Raw genomic sequence first — 16,169 nt, 5'->3', positions numbered from 1 at the left:
ACACATCTGCTACATTAGAACCCGATTCTGTGTATCAAATGCAAATGCTTAGCACAACACAGCTACATTTGGCCGTGGTTAATCGTCTGTCATCTTGCCACTGTTGATTTTTAGTAGCTTGCGTGCTGTACTTCCAATTCCAAGTATTCCCTGCATGTAGCGTCACAGCCTGGAGCTCAGATGCCCCAGACTATGACTCTGCACATAAAGTAGCAAAAGCACACCCTGCTCCGGTTGCATTCACAAGTGAAGCAAGGTGCGATTAAAGCGGACAGAGACGCACGATTTTTGAGCAGACCAGAGTTCGTTTGTTTGGTCTGAACTAGAGTTCGGATGCGCGTTCACATTTACAAAACGAAGTGGACTATCTCAGAAAAAGAACTGTTGTCTGTTTAAAGCAGGCCAAACTGTGCTAGTGTGAAAGCGCCCTAAAACAACAAAGCTGGAGATGATCTGAAAATTTTGCACAGTGTTATACATGTTGGACATCAGTTACTGGAAAGGTGTCAACAAAATTTAAAGATGGTTGTCCTTAACCCTTGAGAGTCGAAGGACGCGCCGGCGCGTCCTCAGCGCACGTCGTCTTTGAAGCGCCCTCACGTTTTAAATACGTCACCCACATGCCGTTGGTTGGTCTCGTTTTAAAGTGCGGAAGTTGCGGTTTACTCTTGTTATTACTTGAAGTCAATCGACCAACTAAAACGTGAAATATTGTCATTTAAGTTTGATAGTTTTATTGTCATCTCAAAAAAACATTAAAACGCTGCATGGATCATTTGTTTATGTCTATATTTCGATAATTTCTTGTCCTTTTTCAAAACGGAAGCTCCATGAAAAAAACACAAATCAAACGAACCCTTTCGAAGTCACAGTGGAAGCACAAAATGCGTTGTTTTGTTTTGTTTTGTTTTTTTTTATAAATAAAACTGCCGTGCGAGGTTCCACCGAACGAGAGGGAGGAGTGTTCTGAAGCAGCGAGGTGGCGAGCGACGGCCGTTTGGATCAAGCAGCGACTTTGTGTGACTTTGAGAATGAACGGAAAACTAAATTTAGCGCAAGCAGTTGTGCTTTTTGATCAACTTGAGGAAGAGGATGGTCTAAATTCGTCATCGTCTTCTTCGGAAGAGTCCTTGAGTGAAGATAGTGACGGATTGAACACGTGGGTGACGCCATCGACGAGCAGAGGTAAGCCAACTCACTTTTTTTTTTAAATGCTGAAAAAGTTTCTTTTGAAAGTTTCTTTTGACATTGCCAGACAAAGTTAATTTTGATGCAATATAAGTGTGTGTTTGTGTATATAATAATAAAATGTGCATATCAGATCAAAGTCGTACGTGCACTGTGTGTATCCCAGGCAGGAATTTATAATTTGTGTTCTTCTTTCTATATGAAGATTAGGGATGTAGCACATATTCATCAGCTATGGTATTCTTTCTATTGTCATACATATAGATTTCCATTATTATTTATTGCTGTATATATTTTTATTTTATACTTTATTATTTTCATAAATACTGACTTTTTTTTTCATGTACATTTATAGTGACAATGAAAAATCTACATTCACTGCCCGAATGGAAAGAGGACGAATGAGAAGGGGTCATCACGGAAGAGCGATGAGATGTCAGCGGAGGAGAGGCTGGAGAAGTCAGCGCGGCAGAAGCCGATCACCACTGGCTCAGCCTGCACCTGTGCCATGGAGCACAGAGCAAGACCCAGACACTGCCCCACAGTGCAGCCGGTTCACACCCCGGAGACCACCAGGACCTCAGGTGAATCGTGAACATGCATACACCCCAAAAGAACTTTTTGACCTGTTCTTCACCTCATCGACAATGATGAATATGTGCAAACACACAAACCAGTATGGCAGAGTCCGAAAAGAGATTGGGAAAAAGTGTGTGTGGACAGACACTACAGCGGAGGAGCTTGAAAAATTTATTGGACTCCTCTTGTACATGTCAAGATTATTGGAAGGCAAGGAATTCCAGGACGAAACAGCTTTTCGGAGTGGCATGCCTGAAAAAAATTTAACTTGTTTATTGTAAATATTTTTGAAAATACTTTTTTTTCCAATGCTATATTTTTTTTTTTTCCCCACAATCAGTCTTCTCAATTTGTGTATATAAATGTGTGTTCAAGAAGCTTCATTGTGTGTACATAGTTTTCATCAGGTGATGGGCTGCAATACCTAAACTCATAAAGAGATGGCCTCTAAACACTTTTTGTGTTAGATGGTATATATTTTTCACTGTTCTTCACTGTTTGGTCTGCTGTATATAACCTGTTTTGACTAGAGCATGTATAAAAGCAAAAAACGCCTATGGCTATACCTGTTGTTTATGTTGAATTGTCAAATATAAGACTATTTATTCTAAATTTTTTTGGTTGAATGTTCATCCTAACATGTTGAATAAATATTATAAAGTTTCAAAACGGTTCGTTACGCATGTTTGGTTGTCAATTGGACATCAATATTAAACATTTTCACAAAACGATTTTGGAATTTTTGGTCTTTTTGGGCCCAAAATGATGATTTATAATTGGTCAGTGAAGGAAACAACAGTTTGGACATGAAGTTCAAGGTGTCACAAAAAAAGGGACCAAACCAGGCCATCGTAAACAATTCTTTCTTTGAAATATAAAGGCAACTTCAAAGGCATGCAAAATCAGACAAAATAGGCCCAGACCTTAAAGGGTTAAGACCAGTGGTCTCCAACCTGGTCCTCAAAGGCCTGCTGTGGGTCATAGTTTTTGTTCCTACCGATCCAGCACAGATGGTAATGGTAAATGGTGTTATACTTATATAGATAGTTGAACCAATGAGGTTTCTGCTAAAACAAGCAGCCCCTGACTGCAATCAACTGATTGCACGTGTAAAACACAAGATTGGTAAAAAAGTATTGTCATTTGTCTGGTTGGAATGAAATCCTGAACCTACAGCGGGCTTTTGAGTACCGGGTTGGAAACCACTGCTTAAGACCTAATAAGGTAAAGCTGCTCGATAGCCTTTGTGAAGTTTTTTTCTGCATAAACTATTTCCAAACATTGGAAAAAAACTCAAAATGCCATAAAAGAGTGTTGTAATCAATATGAATTTTGAAGACTGGGGGAAAATTCTCAAGTTAATCACAAATTTACTCTATTCTTTGATTTAATATGTTGTATGACTGGCAAAAGGTGGAGAAACTTTTTTTCTATTATCTACAGAGCATATAATTTGCTCTTAATGTCGCTATACCTGATTGTGAAGGATGGGCAAATATGTGTTTGAAATGAGTTAACACTTTTAAGAAAAATTACTTAATAAAATCGGATACATTCATTCAGTACCACATTTAAACTTTCAATAATGCATTATTTGAAGTGCCCTTCTTCTGGTGTAACAGTTGGAGCGTTGGGAGGGGTGTAAGTAAAGACTAATGTTCTTGTACTATACAGAACTACTCCCAATCTTATCTTAGCAAACACCCAGTTTCTTTACTCTGTCGATTACATCCAGCAAAACAATCTCTGGGGATGCTCGGGTTCCAAGAGCTGGTCCCCTCCTGTATATTTTTTGTGATAGGATACTAATTCATTCTGAGAGGTTCCAAATAGCAGTAGCATGACACCGACTTTTACATCTGGCATTGAAACCAAATGACAAGCTGCGCCTTCTAAAAAAGTTAAAGTTCTCGGCCAAAAGACATGGACTAGGTTGGTGGGAGTAACTGAAGGAGCTACAGTAAATTGTTTCGTGTTCACTCACTCTCCGTCCCCATCTGATCATATATTATTTTCGCCTCATGCTACAATAAGGGTGTCGGCCCATTAGTTCCTGGGACTTGATAACTCAATTCTGTTAAGGTAAAGATAAGCATGCATGAAAGAATGCATTTATAAATGGCATAGCCCTCTTTATGTGCTCATTTGTGGTGCAGTCATACAAGCGCTTCCCTCGAAAGCCAAGACAAAAACAATGAGAGGTTGCATCACGAAAGGCATTCAGTGGCAAACCAATCATGCGAGTGACGTGTTGTGGCAATCCCTGATTGGGGTCAGGTTAAGTCAAGTTTTTTGTTCGGCCCTTATTCATGAAAGTGTTTTGAATGGCTTCACTGGTCTAATGTTGACACAGATCAGCACAATCACCTGACTGAACCCCCCAACCCCCAAAAAAACATTTGGGGGGAAAATAAAGAAACCTTGAGAAGGGACCATAGATCATATACAGGTTGTCGTAGGATACTACAGCAAGGCCTCTGGGCGAAAGATTCATCTCAGAGTTTTTAGGTCGTTTCCGACAATCGCAGTGGGAGATTACATGATGTTCATGATGTAGCAGTGTGTCTTGGGACAGACGAGTTGTCACACTACAAGGCTGGAAACTGCATGATCATTGCATACTGCCACAAAGAAAACGGTCTGAAAGATGACCGCCGAGAGGCGGGACAAGCAGCTGCAGGGTCCCCCCAGGATTGATAAATCTAAATTCAAGACTTTTAAGACCTTTTTTGATGCCATTTCAATACTTTAATACTTTTCTTGCACCCATTATTTAGACAATATTTAATCATATTAAAAAAATAAAGCACTGAACATCAAATTTAACCTCAATTACTAAGTGTGTTTGACAAAAGAATGCACATTTATTGAAGATACAATTAAAACAAAAAGTTTTGTGCCACAGACCGGCCCTCTTTATGTCATGACCCACCTTAATAAAATATTGTAATAATAATCGTGCTGTCAAGCGATTAATTTTTTAAAATCGCGACTAATCGCATGCTGTCAATAGTAAACTTGCGATTTTTTAAAACGCATAAATTATATATTTCAATTTCTAAATACACCTATTAGCACAGGAGTTCATCAAATTTAAGCCTCATTAGAAACAAGAAAAGAGTTTTCCTTTACACTTGTAAAGATGAATAAAATATTAATTTTCCCCAGATAACTTGTAAAAAGGGAAGCACAGAGGAAGAGCATGTCTACTGACAGTTCTGAGATCAAGGGCTCAAGCGCAGGTTCTGTGTGAAGTTACCATTTTATTTTTGGGGTACTAGATATAATTTTATCTTATATTAGACTGACTTTTTAAAGAATGAGGAACCTTTTGCTGTGTTTTGAATTACACATGTGGCAAGTGTGTACAAAACTGAAGCTTTTCATCATATTCATTTTTTTGGGGTTTGTGGTACATGCAAATTGACATACTCAATTTTGTTGGTTTAATCTACCAAAATAAAACTTTTACTTGATATTCAAAATTTTGGGGGCGTACTGTATATAGTTTAAATAAATAAAAAATTAATGTAATATATCATTACTTATGAGTGTTTTCATATTATTCATGACATAAAATTACCGCAATTAAATGTGAAAGATTGAATGATTGATTGAAAGAATAATTGAACTCACCAAAACGGCTATCTCCCAATGCACTTATACAGTTCAGACACCTGTGTATTTCAGGGTGGTTCACGCTCATCAGTCCACCTCAGAGTGCAATGTTTTGGGTTAAAATGCCCAACTTATGTTTTGCCTGAGAACGTGGATTTCACCCCAATCCTCTGTCTTTGTGCCCAAAAATAGTGCTTGGAGCCTCCATGGTGGAAGTTTTAGTGGTGCTCTCATGAAAAATATTTCATTCTGCATGTTCATTTACGGTTTATCGCTGTACTTTTATCCAAACATGTTCAAAAACAACGATAATGGGTCGCGCCAACAGCCAGACGGGTTCACACTCGTCATGCTGCCTCAACGTGCCCCATTTCGGCCATTAAAACCCAAAATTAAGTTTTTCCAGAATCAAGTCAACAGGATGATATCATGATACTCTTTCCCAGAGGCAGAGCTGGCGGCATTGGAGAATGAGAGGGAGCCTGTAGCGGGGTATCGAATTTCAAAATACGGAATGCTAGAAGGGCCACAATTTATCGCGCAAAGCGGGATTGCGTGATGCCGTTAGTAAATAGTTTAACTGAAAGCTTCGTTAAAAATGTGTATTACGACCGGCCCAAACGTCAGGCCGGCCCACCGGGAACTGTCCCGTTTCTCCCGATTAGCCACTCCGGGGCTGGTACTGTGCGATTGCCTGCTGTTGTGATGTTGATGTTAACGGCGCGCACGCACGAGGTGCAGTGCATCGTAAAAATTCTACGCGTCATCTTCGTTATGGATTAAAAAAAAAAAAAAAACTTCATCACGGATATAATTTAGGTTGCACTGAGATGTTCTTGAAAATTAAAACCACGGTGAAAAAATTCCAGACTTACGACAGCTAATTTAATACTTTTAATACCTTTAATAATAAATAAAAAACTAAATTCAATGCCTTTTTAATACTTTTAATAACCAACGGGTACCCTGAACTATCAATCAGTAATGGTGACGGAGGCACTTCGTATCATAATAGTGACTGTCTGTCGTCTACTCTGCTCGGATCAGCAAATTTGCTATGACCAAGACAGGAAAATGGGATTCACATTTTATTTAGTCTGCGTGGGGTGCAGGTGTCACATGTAGCCGGCATCAAAATCTCAGGGGGAAAAAAATAAAAACATGAGCGCGAGATGTACACACAACAGAAACCACACACCAGTCACAAATTTACACTATTGTTCAATATTTATCACAAAATGGTAGAAACACATAGGACGTGTCACACAATGCGACAGGTAGAAATTGACATGCCACATTTCCTTCAACATGATCGTGAGGCATCAGAGATGCCAAATCGGCAGTCAATGGATATGTCACTCTACAAGAGATGTCGTGACCCCCAGCCCCACTTCAAAATTTCAGCCACGATGCTCAATGATTTCCCACGAAGTGTCTGTTGGGCTGTTAACACTCATCTGTAGCTCATTTGGTTAATGGCTAATTCCAATATTCCTAAAGACAAGGTATGAGGAACATTCGTTGCAAAAGTAAGTGTATACGCGGTCCTCACTGATTTGAAAAAGTGGCTACATTTACTTGCCTGGCTCTGCCAGACTATTCTCCCTGTATTTTTCAAACACTGAGAGTATAGTCTGGGAACCAGCCCATTAACGGCCTCTCGAGCAGGTACAAAATCAATCGACAAATCAGATTCGTTTATTTGCGTGACGTGTTCTTAACGAGCAACGTCACTCTTGCGCGTCGAAAGTCGTCTCCACATCAACACAGATGGTGAACGGGAGAGCCGAGAATATGTTCCAATCCACGGTAAAATCAGTTTTAAATTACCCAAAACACATCGACACGAGTCATTGACAACAGTCTGTCTCGCGCTAGCCATGTTGAATAAACTCCGCTCTCTTCGTATGTTTACTTCCGCGCGCAAGTCCCTCGTCCTTCCCTCGTCATTTTACTAACGTCACGTCTGCCCGTCGCTGATTGGTCCACTCCGCTGTCTGTTTGCTGTGGCGTGCTCCGCCCTGGAAATTGTATCCGCGTGAATGGTGGCCAGACTCAATAGCTGGAACAGCGGTGAGTCTGGTGTACCAGGCAAACGTTTACAGGATTAAAAGCCTGATCGGAATAAAAATGCTGCAAGTACACACCCCATTCAGAATATTCTAAACGGATCCAGCCCATTCCAATCAAGATTCTAATCCGAAGGATTGAAGCACTTTATTCCAAGATTTCAGAGCAGCTCCTCTTTACCTGTGGTTTCATTATATGTTTCTGTTATTCCTGGAAGCCAGGAGAAGCAGAGGGAGCGAACAACAGAGTAAGCGCAATTTGCGTAAGACTAAACTGGTCTGAGACATTTTGTTTCACTTTTTTTTTTTGTTTTTGTTTTTGTTTTTTTTAATGTATATCTCAAAATTGTTCAAATACTTGAAAACGCTAACGTTTAATGTCGAAAAGATTATTTTGTTAACAGGGAGTACTGCTCATTTTTCTTCTTCGATAACAGCTTTCAGTATATTTGATCATACTGCCATAAAATACTCTGGGAAAGATTAACTTTACCACAACCTTACCTTGGCTTTCCACAATGATAATTACGAGCGCATCCTGTTCATGTGCTTTATGTGTCATAGCAACAAAAAAAAAAAAACAAAACAAAAAAAATACAGATATGGACGTCACTTCGGTTTGTTGTGTGTGCAAAACTGTTTTAGACCTCTTAATTCCTCTACAATAGGAACAGAAGGCATCAAAATGTAAATGGTAAGTTTTTGCCTGCAACTAAACATTTTAGCGAACAATTCATTTAAAAAAAAAAAAAAGTTTTAATAATATGTACACTAGGTTATTATGCTGGTGTCCACGAAAATGTGCAAATTGACCATAAATCTTATTTTTAAAACTTCTTATCATATTTACCATAATTACAACACCACATGAAGGCATCATCATCATCGATTTGCGCACATCAAAACAATTTGTTCTGGCTGAAGGCTTGATGCAAGAAGATGCAAGTCCTGAACAGATAAATATATTTAGTGTCCATGAGAACAGTGCATCGGATCATCATTTTAATCCGAAAACTGATCTGATTGAGGAAATTTTGTCCATCTAAATGAAGCCAATGTTGCACTAGCCACGTTTACATGTTGACTTTTATTCATACCAATTCAAATCATTCCGAATGGAAATTTCACATCAGCTGTTTACATGTCACTTCATCTATTCCGATCCAGCGTTTACATGTGACTGCCTTTATTCCGAAAGGACGTTTGACAACTGCCGTCTGACATGCGCAGATTAATCAAAACAAAGCGTCACGTTGCAAAACATGGAGATCGATCGTCAGATCAGCTGCTGTTTTAACTTTTCGAGTGGAAACAAAACTTCAGAATGATACGCCGTTCATTTAAAAAGTTGTGTGGGTGCGCTGTGCGTGTGCTTGGAAGCCATGTTGCAAGTGACGTTACTTACGTCACCGAGTGACGTCACCACGTCAGTACAGAGCATGCGCAGAAAGAACGCAACCAGACACCATTCCGCTTCCCTGTTTACATGATATAATTTTACTTCTAATCGGTTTGGGAAAAGGAATATTCCACCCCTGTGAATCTGAATGAAATTCCATTCGGTTTGGGCCTGTTCATTCCGAATGAGGTGTTTATATGGAACACATTTAGTCGGTTTGAACAAATATTCCGATTGTAATTGGAATATTTGGCTCCATGTAAACGTGGCAACTGACTCTCCCCCCTCCATGCATGTTCACTAAATGAAATTCATAATTTTCCATGTATGTCTGTCAACCGAAAAAAGGAGGGGGAATGATAATTTGGAGAGAAATTGTTTTTCAATTAAGGAACATTTTTTACAGAACAGATTAAAGCCTGATGGGCAATTCGGCATAGCCAATATGTTCATGTTCACAAGAAGGTGGTAAAGATTTTACAACAAATGTGAGTACGGTTCAAACCACAATGCAAATGTAGTACACATTGATTATGTAATATGTACAGATATTAGGAATGCACCTATTCAGGCACTTGTGTCTGTGTGGATTTTAAATCTTGTCACTCATTATAGAAAGAAAAAATCTGTTATCACGTAGTTTAACATAGTTTGATTCAACTTGACTTGTGGTAGGTTTTTTTTTGTTTTAACCCAAGTACCTCAAATATTTGTCATATTCCTTGCCAGCTGGTCCACGTTCATAAATGCACAGCCCTAAACCCATTGTTCTATGTCACACACTGTTGCGCCAAAATGATTGTTGAGGAACGAATGTTGCACAGCATAAAGGGTATCTTTGGATGATTTTTTTTTTAAACTATTGCCTTATGATTATGAAAGAATTACTACCTAATTTCATTTTATAGGACAGATTCCAACAAGCCTTTTAATAATGTGTTGCAGTACTTGACCACTATAGTCCTGTTTTCGCGTTTTCTGAAAGTTATCAAGTTTTTTTTTTGTTTTTTTTTTTTAAATATATTACAAACCAGGCAGAAAAATAATTTTTAAGAGACTACATGCCTCTGGGCAAAAGTTAGGCAGGAACAATTCATCATTATGTTTGTTTTTACAGCATCAAAAAAGGCCAAACACCAAATATAACATTCAACAAGATTAAGATCAGATTGAGATGAGGTGGATGGTTAACAATATCTTACTCACCAGGCAAATTTGTTAAAGCTTCTCTGACATGTGAGCTGCTCTCTTCTCGCTCTGGTTCTTTGTGCCCTCCGATTTCTCCATAATAGAGTGCAATAATCAGTTGTAAAATTCGGATGAACATGGGAAGTTGCTGATCTGTAATTGACAACTTCAGGCTGTCCACCATGGTTTGGATCTGAGGAGAAAGAAGAATTAATAGATGATGATGATGGTTTTGAATAAATGAATCGGTCAAATTACATGTTTTGGCATGAAACATTCACATCAAGTCATTATGAGGGCCACCCACTTAGGATAAAATCAAGTGCTGCTCGTCATTTATTCACTTTATTCCCAATCTGTGTACATTGTAACTTGTGTTTTTGTTTTTTTTTTAAATTAGGCTTATTGTACTTTTATTCTATGTGGTGCACGTTATGGCAAAGTTTTAAATCTTGTACTTCGTAAAATGACAATAAAGGCTTTCTATTCTATTCTATTCTATTCTAAAAAACATTGTGACATTGACACAATTCCCATGCTTTTGTGTCTGGACGGCACCACTACAATAAAAATCATGAGATTTGGTGTAGTACAGCATACTACAACCATGTGAAAATATTTTAACAAAAATCAGACATGGTAGCACGAACATCTGCAAAATATGCAGCTCTATCTATAAAAAATACACAAGGAATCCAAATGTTGAAAGAGAGAGATGCATAATTTTTTTCTAGCCTAGTTACTATGTTCCATCTTACAACACTATAAGGAACTGGACGATCCAACCGGCTGGCTTGTTACAGTGACACCAGCACAGGGTTCTAACATAACTAAACTCAGGACTGAGAGTAATGGTAAGTGGTATCGTTATCTTTTTTAAATGTGTTTACACGCCAGTCTGTTAAAATATGTATGGCATGAACCCAGAATCATGCCAGCCATATCTGTGATGCAAAAATTGTTGGGGAACACTGCAACACAACGTTCAGCACAATTGGAGGTTAAATTAACTTTTGGCATCGGTGGTGGTTAATGGTGGCGCTGTTTTTCTACTTACTTTGATGACAGAGGGGATCTTAGAATTGATGTTGTCATAAGTGAAATGAAGACGTGTTCGGAAAGAGCATTTATACAGCAGCGGGTCTTGGTAGAACTCAATCTTGCCACTTGCATTCCGTTTGTCCAAGCATACAGTACAATCAGAAAAGTTGATCACTTTACGAAGAACAAGTTCTGGAGCTGTGGAAAGACCAGAGTTACATGTTAAACTCAGACCCCCTCATCAATATACCTTCATTTATGCAAATTTAAAATCCCTGCATGTATCTCATTTAATTAAGCAAGAATTGCCTGTTGGCCACACTCATCAACCTTTATTTTAAGAAAATCAACAAGTGCTCAATAGCGTTAAGGTAGAAGGTTGATGGTAAACGGATCTTGATGTTTTTTTCCCCCAATGTTTTCCCATTTATTAGGCCTACTGCTATAGGTCCCCAACCACCAGGCCAGGGACAGGTCCGTTGCACATTTGCTATCGGGCCGCAGAGAAAAAAATGATTTGTTAACGACCGCAATCTGGCCTCTGTTTCTTGACACATCAATATGCCTTTCTACTCTATTGACTAATCAGAATATAGATTTGTGTACGTCGCACTCTAGTGGTTGGCCGCCATTACTGGAGTGTTTGCACACCTATAGCAGCCCAGCGTGGCAGCGTCAGCAAATGTAAACAGTAACGTTAGCTGCTGTGTGCGGCGACGTCTTTGGTCAGCTTTTTACGGGGATAAGTCCACCCGGTGAGCGAGAAGAGGAGCCGACAACTAAATCCATGCTGCAAAATATGTGGCTAAAAGCTAGCAAATGAGGCAACAAAATCGAATGCACTGAGAGCGTCATACCTCATGGTGAGCCGGATTGCTAAAGCCATGAAACCTTTCACGATTGGAGAAGAATTCATTATGCAAGCAACCAAAGATATTTGCAGTTACATTTAGGAGAGGCCGCTATTAAAAAGGTTGATTCAGCGTATGGTAAGTTATATTTTCCCTGCACTTAACGTTTGTTTTTACCCCCGTTTTCTGCCACACATTGCCAGTCCGTGAAAAAAAGGCCCACATCAAACGAGTCCGTGGTGCAAAAAAGGTTGGGGACCACAGTCTTAGAGGGTATGGTTTGCCGCATGGGATGATGTGTCATCTTACATGCAAACTATTTATGGTGTTGGATTCATGCCACAATTCGATGTACGTAATGTGAAATCCCGCATGCGTAAAAAAGTTCTGTGCAAACAAGACTGTGTTTTATGTGCACAAAAGCTTGTTTTTTGGTATAAATTCACAATCATCTTTTGTTTAAAGCATTATTTTATAAATTTGCCCTTCTCGCTCATTTACAACCAGGTTTTCCGATACGTGTGATACGCACTTCACTCGTGCTTGCAATTCATTTCCTGTTAGAAGTCTGCCACTCTCCTCAACCAATCAGCAGTCCGGATGCAGGGAAAGTTCTGATTAGCTTTCTGGATTCTTTACAGAGGTATTTTAAGCCATTCCTCCTTACAAAACACCACCAATCCTTTTAAGTTTGATGGTTGCCGAGCTTGGACAGCCCACTGAGGATCATTGTAATTTTGTTTTAATTCATATTGCACATCTTATGTTAGTCCAACAAACCTCACTTCAATTCTGAAATATCATTCTATCGTTTGTCTTTTTTTTTTCTTTTTTTTTTTTTTTAATCAAAAAGAAGTTGCTAAGCCAAACACCCACTGATTTATAAATGAAAATTGCTGCCTCCTACTAACTAGGGGCATTTTTCTCATAAAATTTGACATAGAGCAACTGAATTTTTCATCCATTTGGACCTTTGAGACTAGTAAATTAGCTCTTCTCTTTGTTGTTTTCTTTTCATTTTAAATCCTGTATATTGTTTGTTGTTGACAACCCTTGCTCCCACTTCTGCTGTTTACGTATTCATCCATAATATAGTGAAAATGAGCAGAAATGTGAATATCAACTTTGCAAGTCGATTTACTTTGTGCACCACAAGAATTTCTAGCTACACTCTTAATATTTCAGGTCTAATAGTAAATTTAAAAAATTTTGTTTTAAAATTAAAAAAGCTTGTCTGGCATTGTCTGTACAAAGGAAGTTGCATTGCTTTTCTTACCAGTGACGTCCATGAAGGCCCTTTCCCACACATCGTCGACAGTGTAGCACTCTGCTGAAGTAATGTTGACTGACAACACAATGTCATCCTCAACGTACTTCAGTATCAAGTTGTTCACCAAAACATTCACATTGTTCACCACACGTCTTATCAGACTCTGCACGTAACCTGAAATAAAAACAAGCACAGAACTGAGAAAGATGAATTACCAAACACCGGGTACAGATTTGAAAATAAAAAGAGTATAAATTACTATTGTGTTTAAATGATAATACAACCATTTGACTTTTTGGGCTAAGTAAATGTCCATAAGCTCAGGAGGAGAATAAGCAGTCTAATCAGATGGTTCGTTAAGAGTTGAGGAGCCAACAAATCCTAAAAACATTGAAAAGCTTCACTCCAAAACATAAAATACTGCAGACAGAATCAATGTACCAGTGCCGTCATTTATTTCTCCAGTGTACCGTTTGCCACAGTCACAGCACAGTAAAACATAACTGCATAAACATCTTGAGTTTTCCCTTTATTTTTAACAGCAAATGTTTAGCTTCCTGTATTTTTACAAATACTCCAAAGAGTAGGAGAACCAATAATGAAGCACTAATTAAAAAGAGTTAGCTAGGTGTTCTGTTGCACCTAACTAGACATGACAAAATTATTGAGTTTGCTGACTGCCCACTTAAAGGTAGAAGGCGAGGGTGACATAAACTCAGCCACACAACCCACTGTGTGTGCGTCACATAGGTGCCTTGCTTGGCATGCAAGCGCATGCCAAAGTTTGTGTGTGTTCTGGCTTCTGCAGCATGTATGAGTGAGGCTGTGGTTCTGAGGTCAGTCAGAAAGCTGCTGTTGCATCAGCAGCCTGGACATTAAACCAGCAACGTTATTTCCCTTTCTGGATCTAATTTGTCCACTGCTGGGATGTTTTTCACTCATGTTTCACTTGTACTTATTCTTGCCTCACACAAAGTCCCTCTATGAACTAACACACTCGTGTGACCTTCTGTAAACACTTGACATTGCCAGCACCTTTAATAAAGCCAAAAATATACGGTGTTCAGAAATGTTCCCTAAAAGTCACACAAGAGGGAAAAACGTGGCGTACAAGGGCGTCGGAGGCAATACATGTGGGAGACATTGTTTGCACTTTTATGTGTCAACAAGGTAATCTACCAACTTCAACACAAGGTCATACAACCTTATTAAATTTTAGAATTTGCCTAATTAACATTTTGACTGGATCTTGCTGATTTGAAAGGATCTCCACTCCTCTAAAGTTAAACCGTGATCAGTTTATTGTAACAAATTAATCTGGTTTGTATTTCATAGACATATTTCACTCATACGTGTTAATTATTCAGTCTTCTAAGAGCATGGAATAAATTTGTCAAACCCAAAAGTGCTTAGTGTCATACTTGCCTCGTACAGAAGTAAGCTGCACATGCAAAAAGCTCAAGGGTGGGATATTCAGTATCCTTAAGTAGCATTTCCCAGTAATGCCAGAACAGCTGCTGTATTTATTCTCTTTGGAGAGGCCCCAGTACCACGACAGTAGTAGCACTGGACTATGGATTTATCTCAAGAGTGTGTTTACATGGCAGACCAGGCAAATCTCAATCTCCTCCAATCACGCACATAATTACACACTCATGCATGCATAATTCTTGACACACTTAAGAGCAGTATAACAACATGTGAAAACATTTGTGTGTAAGCACGGCAGTCACACTATAGTAAAGAGTACGAAAAGTAGCAATTTATATGAAATGAAAGTCTATAACAAGGTGATTAAATGAAAATAACTTTTTGGTATACTAAACCAGTACTAGACGCATGATCTTATGCCAGTAAAATGTGTTCCACAATAGAAACAAATAAGTTGCAACGGAGACTTTTTTATTTTTTTTTAATTTCCAAAGTTGATGAACATATATTGCAGTTCTTCAATTACGGATGAAATTAACTGCAGATTAATAGTTTTGAAAATGTGTTTAATAGGATGTGATAATTCATCTCTGTGTTCTGAACTGCTGATTGAAAGGCATAGTATTGTGAAGAATAACACATTACAATGCTGAATAAAGAAAACATTCAAAGTTGATGAGGTTGTGCCAGTAAGAAGTTGTTGTTTTTGAGGATCAAATCCCATCTGTTTTATTTGGAATCAACAGTACATCTGCTCTTTGCAGCCAGGAACTGAACTCTATTTGCTCAATTAGTTCAATCAACACAATTAAAATTCAATTAGAGAATAAGAATAGATCATTGTATTGTAACGATACCTATTTGGAACATTAAATCTAAGCTTCCCATGGCTTGCAGAGTTGTACGTGACCACAGAAGATGGAGAGGAAAAAATAATTTCCTTGTTTATGTTCTTTTTAACTAAATTTAATAACTGAAAGAACTGCTGAAGGGCACTTTGTTTTTGTGGTTACCCCAAAAATGGCATGTTTCCATTGCTAAGTGATTGCAGTAATGAAAGCTTCACATCTCGAGGTAAATGCCATTAAAGTCATCCAAGCCGCCAGCACCAATGGACTGTTTGAGAAGTGACCCAACATTTGACCACAGAGACTCGACCGGTAGTAGTTGGTTCATGCCTTGCAGGAAAAGTGTGGTGGGATTTTCTTTCGCTCTCTCACACCTACCTCAGAGCTTAGCTAAATGCAGGCCCAAAGGGAGAACCTGAGGTGAGGCACCTTGCTTTAACAGCTGGGGAGAGATATTATCTCATAACATCAGGCATGGAAATGGATCCTCCCCAGATACAACCAGCTAGGACAGAATGTAAGTTCATATATTCATGCATGCTGAGGTTCAGATAACTTGGGTCATATACCGTGACCTCTAAGCTTAATACCCCATCCTTCCCATTCTTTTCCCTTTCTTCTTTTAAAGCCCTCCTCAAACAAACCATATTTTCCTCATATCACGGTTGTGTTTTAAGGTTGTGTTGC

General features: G+C 38.8%; 1 protein-coding gene across 4 annotated transcripts in view; it reads right to left on the bottom strand.

Moving 5' to 3' along the window:
- LOC130914348 (intermembrane lipid transfer protein VPS13B-like) overlaps positions 1-16,169 on the bottom strand; it is a 625,421-nt gene that overhangs the window by 582,820 nt on the left and 26,432 nt on the right. For all 4 annotated transcript variants that reach the window (XR_009062893.1, XM_057833447.1, XM_057833446.1 and 1 more), the window contains exons 5-7: positions 13,210-13,377; positions 11,099-11,280; positions 10,060-10,234 (exon numbers count right to left, since the gene is read on the bottom strand). Coding sequence is in view for 3 of the 4 variants with exons in the window: in XM_057833447.1 (XP_057689430.1) it covers positions 10,060-10,234; positions 11,099-11,280; positions 13,210-13,377 (525 nt within the window). In the remaining variant the exon portion in view is untranslated. The remainder of the gene's footprint in view (positions 1-10,059; positions 10,235-11,098; positions 11,281-13,209; positions 13,378-16,169) is intronic.

Source organism: Corythoichthys intestinalis, chromosome 4 (genome assembly GCF_030265065.1).
Source record: "Corythoichthys intestinalis isolate RoL2023-P3 chromosome 4, ASM3026506v1, whole genome shotgun sequence".
NCBI lineage: Eukaryota > Metazoa > Chordata > Actinopteri > Syngnathiformes > Syngnathidae > Corythoichthys > Corythoichthys intestinalis.
This window is presented reverse-complemented; position numbering and strand designations above follow the sequence as displayed.